This window comes from Mirounga leonina, unplaced genomic scaffold (assembly GCF_011800145.1).
Source record: "Mirounga leonina isolate KUSES-001 unplaced genomic scaffold, KU_Mleo_1.0 Mir_53, whole genome shotgun sequence".
Lineage (NCBI taxonomy): Eukaryota > Metazoa > Chordata > Mammalia > Carnivora > Phocidae > Mirounga > Mirounga leonina.
In genome coordinates, this window is record NW_023270807.1 from 64940975 (window position 1) to 64952215 (window position 11241).

General features: G+C 35.0%; 1 protein-coding gene across 5 annotated transcripts in view; it reads left to right on the plus strand.

The window, feature by feature from the left end:
• CEP57L1 (centrosomal protein 57 like 1) overlaps positions 1-5454 on the plus strand; it is an 83175-nt gene extending 77721 nt beyond the window's left edge. For 4 of the 5 annotated variants that reach the window (XM_034991764.1, XM_034991767.1, XM_034991765.1 and 1 more), the window contains one exon: positions 422-5454. In XM_034991764.1, coding sequence (XP_034847655.1) covers positions 422-640 — 219 coding nt within the window. In that variant the 3' untranslated portion in view covers positions 641-5454. The remainder of the gene's footprint in view (positions 1-421) is intronic. The other variant, XR_004676738.1, reaches the window with a different exon arrangement.
• Positions 5455-11241: the final 5787 nt, after the last annotated feature.

An 11241-nucleotide genomic window follows, 5' to 3' on the forward strand; every position in this document is an offset into this window, starting at 1 on the left:
AGGTCTTTTTTCTCTTGTCTCTATTCTTCAGTTTTTACTCATTTCATATCCTTTATAAATCTTCCTCTCAGCTTTTCATTGATCTTCTCAGCCCATATTAATCTTGTCCTGCTTTAGTCTTCTCAAATAAACACCTTTTGTCCTACTCAGAGTTATCGCAGCCTAAATTATTCTCTAGTTGTCACGTATATGCTTTTCTTTCACTAATAAGAGCAATAAGCTTTATGAGAGCAAGGATTGTTTTATTCATGATATTTTTACCTAACTAGCATGGCGTTAGGCATATACAGGTATTCAATAAAGACTTAATGAACTTTTTAAATTTCATGTAATCTTTATAACATCAATCCAATCCATCTATTTTAGGGTATGCTTTTAATATCTTTTTTTACTAAAATGTTAGATGTTTTTTTCTTTCCAGGTCCGTAAACTGCAGCAAAAAGTTCAAAACTCAAAGATGAGTGAAGCTTCGGGTATTCAGCGAGAAGAGAGCAACCTTAAAGGATCAAAGAACATAAAAAATAGTCCCAGAAAATGTTTGCTAACTAACTCTCTTCAGAAGAACAGCAATTTTCATCCAGTACAAGTCCATAATCTTCAAATGAAATTGAGAAGAGATGATATCATGTGGGAACAGTAACACAATAGTAAAACTGTCACCTTAAATGAACTCTGTCAGTGAGATCTTGAATTGTCTAAAGTGGTTTTAATATACCTTTATGAAATTCTGAATTATGTTTCTAGTCCCTATAATGTGTCAAGTTGTAGTATTTTTAAATTAATGCCTAATGACCTCCTAAGAGTCAAAATAAATGACTGCATTTTTTCTCTTACTGACTGAAATACCTAATCTGTTCATGTTTTAGACACATTGTTCACTTTGCAGATCTCTTAAGCTAAGTCTAAGAAATTATAGTGGATTGGTGATATTTAAAATTGAGTTAAATTTTGAGATGCAAGTACCATTCCACTTTTTCATTTAGTAGGCTTGTAACCTTAAAAACCAATGTAAAATGAACACAATAATGAAAGGTCTTTTACCTTTCATGGTGCTTCCTCCCTATCTTATTTTAGAGCTATGAAATGTTTTTCATTTTTGGACATTTAAGAGCTCTGTAAAGAGGCCTTTAGCCCGAGTTTTTATGTGACAATTTCAAATAGGAACTCGTAGTTACTTAATTTTTAAATGACAGTAACTCAAGTACGGAAGCCTTTTTCTGCAATTCCTGTTCTCTTTTACAAATCCAGGGCTGCTTTTAAACATGAGTGACTTATCTTATTCCTTTATAACTATAACTTTTGATGAGTTTTAGTCTTTGCATTATATATATATTCATCAGTATAAATTGAGAATGTGAATATCCAGTACCCACTTTTATAGCAAAGTATAGGAAAAATAAATTGGACATCTTATTATTACCTATCCAGTAAAAATTCAGAGGAATATGATACTTTTTAAAATATTTTTAAATCAGTGACGTCATAAGCAATTTCTTTGTTTATGTATACTTTATAATAAATTTACACTTGTTGACCTATCTTTTAAGAAACCTATGGAAACTGGTATGACTCTTTTGAACTTTTTTGGTTTTTCACTGAAATCCTTTGGGGCAACTAGAGAATTGAAGTCCTCAACTGAAGTAGAAATAGAAGACTGACAGAAAAGGCATAGTAGAGGGAGGAACTCAGAAGCTAGGGTAGCAGCTTAAGAGATGGTGATTCCAAAGGGACAGAGTTGGAAGTATATTTATCTACAGCTGGGGGAGTAATCAAGCTACAGGTATGAAGGAATTTTCAGGGCAAGATCTGGGGGAGCTAGGAAAAGCAATTATGTTAAAGACAATCCTCCTAGGAAAATCCCCAACAGTATGTAGGAGAAAGGGGGTAATTGTGGAACTTCTGGTGAGGGAAGAAGAAAACTGTGATTCATTCTCACTGAGAGAAGAGATGTTATGTTAGAGGACCTTTCCAAACCCGAAGTGGGGAAATGACTGAAAATGGGCAGATGGATACTTGGAATTATCCTTGAAAGTAACTTACGATAGAGATGAAAGATTCTCTCTGGTTTAAGTACTGCTTGTGTCCTTCACCCACTCTTATTCCCTCTCCTTCTACAGCTTCTTCAGCCCCAGAGATGTTGCACAGAGCACTTCATCTAAATTCATTTTCATCACCTTACCTACTTTTCAGCTTTGCCTTTCTTCCTCAAGAATGTGAGTGCTGTAGTTTAAACTTAGCAAAAAAACTCACCAGGACCATATTGCAGCCTGATATTCTTCTGGGCCTTTGTTTTCTATGCATTTAGGAAGGTGGCTGACTATATTTATCAGTAGTGAAGTCATTACCTGCAAAAATGTATTGCTAAAACAAAAAGTCATTTTAGGAAAGTGAGTATTTCAGTTAAGAACTGAGAATTTTCTTGGAAGATCGGAGTAGTATAGGAGAAAAACCGTAAGACTTCAGAATTAGGAGACTTGGGTTCAAATTGTGACTCCACCCTTTAGTAGCTTGGACAATCAAATAACTTCGGAGCCTCCATTTCTTATTTGTTAAGTAGGGATTATATTGTTACCTACCTCATAGCGTTGTTGTGAGGAGTAAATGAAATAACATGTCAAAGCACCCAGCAGAAGGGTTGGCATTGAGTAAAAACTCAATAAATGTTAAATCTGACTGCCTTCTCCCACCAAAAGTTGTCAGAGAACCTGAGTTTGCATGGGTTACAGCCTGAAAGCAAGAACCGAAATGTATTCTTCATAAAAATGGGAATATTCTAATTACTTGGGTTTGGTTTTTTGGGTTGTTGTTTTGTTTTTTGTTTTTTGCCTGTGTGTCTGGGAGGAAATTGTTTTGGCTTGTTCCCTAGTTCAGGTTTCTCATGAGGCGGGGGAAGAGTATGGTCTTACCATGGTGCAGAAATACACAGTCACACACAGCAACTTGGTTTAGAGTCAGTTTTGGTTGTTGGGTAACAGTTAGTATGGAGAGACACTAAAGAATTGTCTCTTGTTGCTCCATCACAGCTACTGAACTAAAAACGTGTCCTGCTCGCAGACTGCTGCTTGCCAGAGCCTTTGACTCCTCAGGGGGTGGAGCAAATGATTTCCTTCCTGGACAGGGGCAATCTGTGGTCAGTGTACAAGAGTTGCTGTAGCAACCCCGCAGCTGTGCTCTGCCTAGCAGAAACTCGGTAGGATATCATTGATTTGTTCACTCCAGTGAAAAACAGGTTTGTTTGTTCTTTATTTAATCAGAAATTGAAAAAATGAAATTGGAACTTTCTAGCCAAGACCAGTCTCAACTTTGATGTAACTGTGAAACTAGAAAGTTTGAGTGTTTAAAACAGCAGGTATTGTGAGTACTCTAATTTTGGAAATTGCAGCTGGAATTTTGAATTAACCATACCTGTGTGGGTCATTGGCAACCTAGCCATTCTTATTAGGTGATAGCCGAAGATAGGAGGGTTGGAGGGAAATGTTCAGTTTTCTGCAGTATAAGGTTAAAGGAGATACTTAAAATAGTGAGCTCAGTGAATGGTGATGGTGTACTTAAAGGTTTTTGAGGTCTTTCTCCTTTAAAAATACAATTTTAACTCTGAAGGAGTAGTCTTAATCTGTGATAAGACATCAAAAAAATTAAATTAAAATTTGACTTGCAGTGTGGTGAGAAACTAAGGGGAGAAGTCTGGTTGGTTATGCACAATGAAAGCAGTGCTCACTATGGCCAAAAATATACCAGCTGCCGTTGTTGGTGTAGAGTAAATAGTGAAACACCTAATGGGGTTTCCTGGAAATCTGTTCACCTGTAACTAAAGCTGTATGTACTGAGAACATTTAATTGTATATGAAGTTTAGATAAGTACAAGCTGACTCCCAGATGTGTAACAAGACAAACCTCTCTATGGCATAATAGCATCTGTGAGGGAGGGGAAAAAACTCAATATGGGTGCCATGGCACTTTTTGATTAGAATGAAATAAGGATGAATAAAAATAATATTGACTCTCATCGATGTAAAACTAAATTTATTTCTTGGTAATTAAATAGACCTTGCCAACACCTCAGCTTTTTTCTTCATAATCTATAAGCTTATTTTCATGTGAATTTCCTCTTTTAATTCCTTTTTTATATTTTGTTATATAAGGAGAATTAGGCATAACAAAATTGTAAAGTTTAAAGTTTTAAAATCTTGTCTAGGGCAGAATTTGTTTTTATTGTAGTTGTGAATTAGTCATTTAAAGAATAAGGTGGATTTTTTTTTTCCTGGTGGGATTTTTGGGAGTGTTCTCCTTATTGGTATAGAGTCACTGAATTCTCATTTGGTACAAGATCCTACTAGATGCCATAGGCAATTATTAGAATTATAAATTAGCACCTCCCAAAGAAATTTATTTTTTATTATACATGCATGGTCCGTTGGGTACCTCTGTGCATTAACAGTTTCAGCAGAAAATAACAGAGAAGCAAATTGATCTCTTGTTACTTTATGCTCTGAGGCAGTTTTTTGACAATCTCAGGTCAGCAGTCTACAAAATGTTAATGACCAGTTTAGCAGTCTACAATGTTGGGAGACTGGATCCAGTTGTGGTTAGAGGAGGGATGTTAGGAATTAAGAATTATCTGTCCAAAAAAAGATAAAAAGTTCTGTAAAATAATCAGCTTTCCATCTGATTATCTTTTAAAATAAGAGTGAAGTTATCCATTATACTCTCGGCGCAGGTTTTTCCTCCATAGATATTGCTTATCCATCTTTCCCTCATTCTTCAGGTCTCAATGTAGTGCTTCCTCTAGGAAGCCCTCTGTAAGTCTCCCCTTCATACCCCTCCCTCTTCTCCCAAATCTGGCTTCACTGCCACTTCTAGGTATTTCTCCTATCTTTGCACTTAGTACACTTTCTTGTTATCGCTTGTCTTTCCTATAGACTGAAAGCTCCCTAAGGGCAAGATCCTTTCTTGCTCACCACTGTAGCCAGCACCCAGCACAATACCAAGCCCATAAGTAGTAGCCCTCTCAATAAATATTTGATACTTAATGTCATGAAGTTATGTTTACCTTCTTTGGTGGTCTCATCTGAGTAAGCATATTGGCTCTCGCACTGCTGTTTTAGGCACCAGTTCAGTTGTGCAGCTGTTTCATCTTTCAAGGGTATGTGACCAAATTTTACATAATCCCTGGTTAAAATATGCCAGTATTTTATTGTTTGTTTGTTTGGGGGTAAAGATAAAAGGCACTCAGAATGATGCTTGCTTTGATTTTATGATGCGAAGAGGAAGAGGTTAGAGAGCCAAGGTAGTTCTTTATTTGTATATGGTATGTTGGGACTTGTTCAGTCAGCAAGTATTTCTTGATCTCTAATCAAGTATTTGTTATCTCTAAGATACTGTGCTAGATGCTATGGGAGATTCAAAGCCAAAGTATGCATGGATTCTCTCTTCAAGTTGCTTATAGTCTCATGAGAGGGGACAAAAATATAACAGAAGGAAGAAAACAGTAAGTGACATAGAGGTATAATGACCATCCCAGAGAAGATGCTTAAATATTTGTCCACTAAATTTTTGTTCTTCATCTGTTGATAGATAAAGTTGATCTATTTGTATTTCTTCATTCTCTTTCTTGATATATGTAGCTTTCATTTGCTTTTTCACCTGGTGGCAGTATTGGTACCAGATACCAGTTCACTTAGCATAAATTTCAAACAAGTGTCCATATAACCACGTATCAAGGCATGAATAGAAAAAAATGGGTATGAAACGCCTAAGTAAAATGAGAAGGGAGTAGAGAACGAGGAGGGTAAAAAAATCAAGCAATAATGACTTAGACTAAAACAGAAAAATAATACTTTTACAGAAAAGTTGTATTCTAGAGACCAATTATTGACCTGTACAGAATTATGCAAATGATCACAACTCACTTTTCTTATGAATTTAAGCCACTCAATTTCCTCACACTTCAGCTTCCTCATTGGTTGGACTAAGTGAGTGTTTTTCAAACTGCAGGTCATATCCTATTAATGGATTGTGAAATACATTTAGTGGGTCACTATGAACATTTTTAAAATAATTAGAAGAGCAGGGCACCTGGGTGGCTCAGTCATTAGGCATCTGCCTTCAGCTCAGGTCATGATCCCAGGGTCCTGGGATCTAGCCCTGCATCAGGCTCCCTGCTCAGCGGGAGACCTGATTCTCCCTCTTCCACTCCCCCTGCTTGTGTTCCCTCTCTCACTGTGTCTCTGTCAAATAAATAAATAAGATCTTTAAAAAAAATACTAGAATAGCATTGAAAATATCAGGGTGCATCACACAGAGAAGGTAGTCAGTGTTTTTGTGAAACTCTGTGAATACTGGATTATAATTTAAAATGTAGTCCTAAATGTTACTCATAATAAATGTTTAAAGGGAATGAATTTGAAAGATGTGGAGGAAAGAAAGCCAGTTTAAAATAGGAATACTCCCAAATCTCCTATATGGCTTGTGACAATCTACTCTTTATCCCAGTAATACTATTACAAATCTGTTTTATATATTTTACAGGTAGAAGTTCCATTTTAATACCATTAGATTTCCTGGTCTATAGAATACTCTTTCCAAACACTAACCAACCTATATTAGAGAAATGTCACTTTTCTCATGTGGGCACAAATAAATGTATTCAAACATGAATCCCTTAACAAATGACTTCATTATTCCTCATCCATTGTTGCTATCTAGTCACTGCCGCTGCATGGAATCTAACCAAGTATGGGCCTTATGGTTAGGAAACAAATTTGTTCTGCAGGCGCTTAAGACAGTTTTAAAATTCATAAAGAGAGGAGATTTGCAAGAAAAAAACTGTATGCATGTTGAATCTGAAATGAGCAAAGATTTATCATTGACAAACCCAAGCATCAACATTCAATACATACAAAAAATTAAAAATCTGATACATTACCAATGTGGCACTTTTTAAAACCATGAGCCCTAGACCTAATAGAATATTTTTAAATGAGTGAGTAGATGGAATATATAATAAATACCTTACCTGAAAAGTAGCTTCATTAAATAAAGTACTACTAAGGGGCTACATTTCTGTGACTTTTGATATCCTCCTCAGTGTATTTCTTTATAGCCATATCAGCTCTGAATTATGGTCAGAACATAGGAAGAAGTGCCATAGGGAAGTAAACATTGGAATCATGTTCATTATAATGGGATTCTACCCACTTGTAAAAGTTTATTCACTATAAATTATTAAAGTTGCTTAAATAAAGAGATCTTAGTCTTTATGAAAGGAGGATGTGACCAGACCTTCTAGTCATAGCTAAAATAATATACTTTTGACCTAATTTTACTTAGCCTGATTAAGTAAATTTTAGGATAACTTCACAAAAACTTTGGAAGGCATTTTTTGGTTAGTTTTCTTTAAAGTTAAATGTACATTGACTTGGATGGTATTTCTTAGAAAAATCTATTACTGAACTAGTACAGAATGTGAATCATTTCTTGTCTGAAATAAAAGATTGATGTTTACAGGGCAGTTGTCCAGAATCTTCTTGCTGAACTGGAAAGTATTTCAATTCTCTTCACTGTAGGTCCTTTTAACTTTACAAATGTGTTATTTAAAACATAAATCATATTGGTACACAGGAAGCCCATTTAAAATTAAATTGAAAAACACTCCTGAGGATTCCATGGATTATTTATGGTTTTATAGTTTATAATTTCTAGCAAAAGAAAAAAATATCTTTAATACCTTAAAAATATCTTTTCATAAATAGCCAAATCTAAAATATGTAATACATATGAGAGAATAGTGCTATTAATAACTTAACTATTAAATGCTTGAACACAACATAAAAAGCATTATTATCTTTTGCTTTCCCAAAAATAAACTAAGCTACAAATTTGAAGCTAGGGAATTCAGTACCAGAGTTAAAAGAAATTATTTTCAAGTTCAGAAATTTCTTTTACTTTAATCTCAAAAGTCACTGGTATTTTAAAAACTTATTCTATGATTTTTATGTATATAACTTCTCTGTTCGATAAACTTGGAAGAGTTTATATCAGTTATTATATACCTTGATTCTCTCATGGTATGATTTAAATGCTGGGCACCTAAGCTACATTTTCAGATAGGGTACTTTTCTTTTTGTTCGTTTACAGCATAGGTCTCAAGCAGATGGAGGGCTGTGCCTTTGGTATTTGGGTAGGATATTTGCCTGTGATTTCAAATTCTCAAAGCCACTTCCTAACATTCCTATGGATGTTCCACACAAAGTAGAGTTTCTCTTAACCAGCCTACTAAAATGCTATTGATTCAAACTACCACCTACTGAAATAAAACTTAAAACCACTTAGACACTAAAGCATTTAGAAAAGAGAAGGAGCTTATCATGCAAAGAAAATCTGCAAGGGAATCAAGCTTTAGAAAGACAGCCTTAACAAATTAAAAATATGACATACATTTAAAGGGAAAAAAGCAACCTACAAACTGATCAAGGTCACCAAGTTTGCATTTAGTCTCTTCAAGGTGGAAAATAGCACTTTTTTTCATATAATTGCCATATCCAAAAAGGTCATCGCATATCTTCAGACATCAATATTTCCAAAATCAGAGATATAGTTGTTTTAATTAGAGAGTAACTTACAGGAAAGACTCAAAATTTCATTTACTTTAGGAGCAGGAACCAGACAGGGTAACTGTTCACTGATGTTACTTTATCTTAGGGTTTTAAAGTGTGTTTGCAGGGATTCCCCAAGATCACCTTTGTGTTCAGTGATTCACTAAAATGACACACAGAACTTAGAAAAGCTGTAATACTCACAGTTATGGTTTATTATAGCAAAAGGATACAGACTTAAATAAGCAACTGAAAAAGGGACATAAGGCCAAGTCCAGGAAACACCAGGCATGAGCTTCCAGTTGTTCTCTTCCAGTGAAGTCATGCAGACAGCACTTAATTCTCCTGGCAATTATGTGTGATGATACGCTTGCAGTATTGCCAAGCAGGGAAGCTCCTCCGAGCCTCAGTGTCCAGGTTCTTCCCTGTGGACCGATCACACAAGCATGGCTTACTGCCCATATGGCGGACCTTCAGTCTCCAGCCCCTCTACCGGTCAAGCTGATACTGTATGGCCCAAGGCCATGGTGGATCATAAGTCACATTGTTAGCATAGACTATCTGGCAGGGCCTGAGGCCCCTAGGTAAACAAAAACATTATCAGACAGGATATTCCAAGGGTTTAGAGGTCATCTCTTAGGAGCTGAGTAAAGACCAAACCTTTCTTTGGAATGTGAAAGGTTTGCACAACTTGGGCATGCTGTGTTGACCCTCTACTGTACAGTGTTGTTTCATTTTGTTTTCTGACTGTGGAATGTGATGTACATTGCATACACATCTGGTTAAGGTATAAATTTTGCCTTCAAATTTCCTTTTAAGCCTGGCTTTGACCACATAAATATGCCCAGTGATTTTATGATGTAGTAGTATTACTTTGATGATTTGTTTTATTTGGTTAGTTTTATTATATGAATGTGATAAAAGGTGATGCTTAATGCACAGAGACCTCCTTATAATCTGATTAGTGAAATTAGAGACATATGATACTAAAATTTAGAGGTTTACTTTGGAGGCTTTGTAAAGTCTTTAAGGTTGTCATTGCTTTATGTGTAGGGTATTGCTCTTACCGGCTCATATACCAAGATTGGGAACCAAGAGCCATTCAGTTCACCTCAGTCAAGTTGCTTGGACCTTGTTGTTTAGTAATGGGCTTGCCATATCTAATTTAATTAGATTTAGGGCACAGACACAGACACAAAAGCAATTTTTAAATTACTGTTTGATGGGAAGAAAAACAGATTTTTATTGAACTTAACGCAAAATAGCTACATGGCTATCAAAAATAAGAAACCTCAGTAAAAGCGTTTTGTGTAATATTTAACCATTTTTACCATTTTGTGGTACATATTTATATGTCATTTTCTCCAGAATCATTATTTATATTTTTTCCTGACAACATATTACTTATAAATTATATTAAGAATTTTCAAAGAATTTTTTTCCTGGAATTCCAAAGGGTTGGAACATAATACCATTTAAAGAATGTTTCTACCAGTGTATGTAAGTGTAGCCAACAGACAGTTCAAAATAAAGAAGAGAGGAATTTTTCCTGTATGTCCATCAGAAATAAAGCATTAACCATAATTAACTCATTTCATCCTAGGTAATTCTTGTTTTTCTGATTTGGGGTGGAGCACTCAATTTCACAAAGTCATTTGCTTCTGGATTTTAAAGAATCGTAGAAATCCTGATGTTATCTTTTGGTAGTCTGACCTGGTACCTTTTTGTCATGCTGATACCAGTTTATACTGAAAAATCTGTTTCCATGAGTCTACCCCTATAGAGTCAATAATTATGAGTGTGGTAAAAGTCTTTACTGAGGCTTTCATTCTTTTCATGTTTCTTCCAGAAGACTCGGTTTTTGGCCTGTAGCTTATTACAGGGACTTCAGGCAAATGTAAGGAAAAAGCATAAACTGTGGATGACAAGACGCAATGGCTTAGGTTAATTTGTAAAGACCACAATACTAGAATAGTGGGGAGTGGAATCATTTTTTTCTGAAGTAACACATAATCATTTTGTAAGGTTTTAGTAAATGATTATCCTGAGAGGAAAAATACATTTATAGACAGAGTAGGCATTAAATTTCGTTTATCTCATAAAATATTTTAGGATTGTCACCTGCAAACAAAATGTTCTCTTTAAAAAAATCAATTTTTAAAAATAGTTACAGTGCCAATCTTTGTATATGGACAGGTGTATGCTTCTGTCCAACCTGAAAGTTAAATTGCTAAAAATATCTTTAAATTTATAGTAATACGTTTTACTTAAATGTAATTAACTTAGGTTAAACCCCTCTTACTGTTGTATAAGTTTTTTTCATATATAGGAGGGGATAAGCAGGATGACTTTTACAGTAGTTTTGAGCTAATAAAAAATCTGCAGTATACCAACCAAACATATCTAATTATTTTTAGTATTCCTCCTTTTATAGGATAAATTAGCAAAACTTTGGGGCTGTCTAGCAACTCTTTGGGAAACCCCAAAGAAAATCTTTATGTAAAAGACATAGTTTATAATTCTGAATTTGGGGACTGGATTTGGGAAATGCCATATCAAAAAATGTTATCAGAGGAGAAAATACATGAGTAAGTGATGACAGAAAAAAGGTTACAGGTAATATTTAAAATAAAGTCAGCATCAAGTA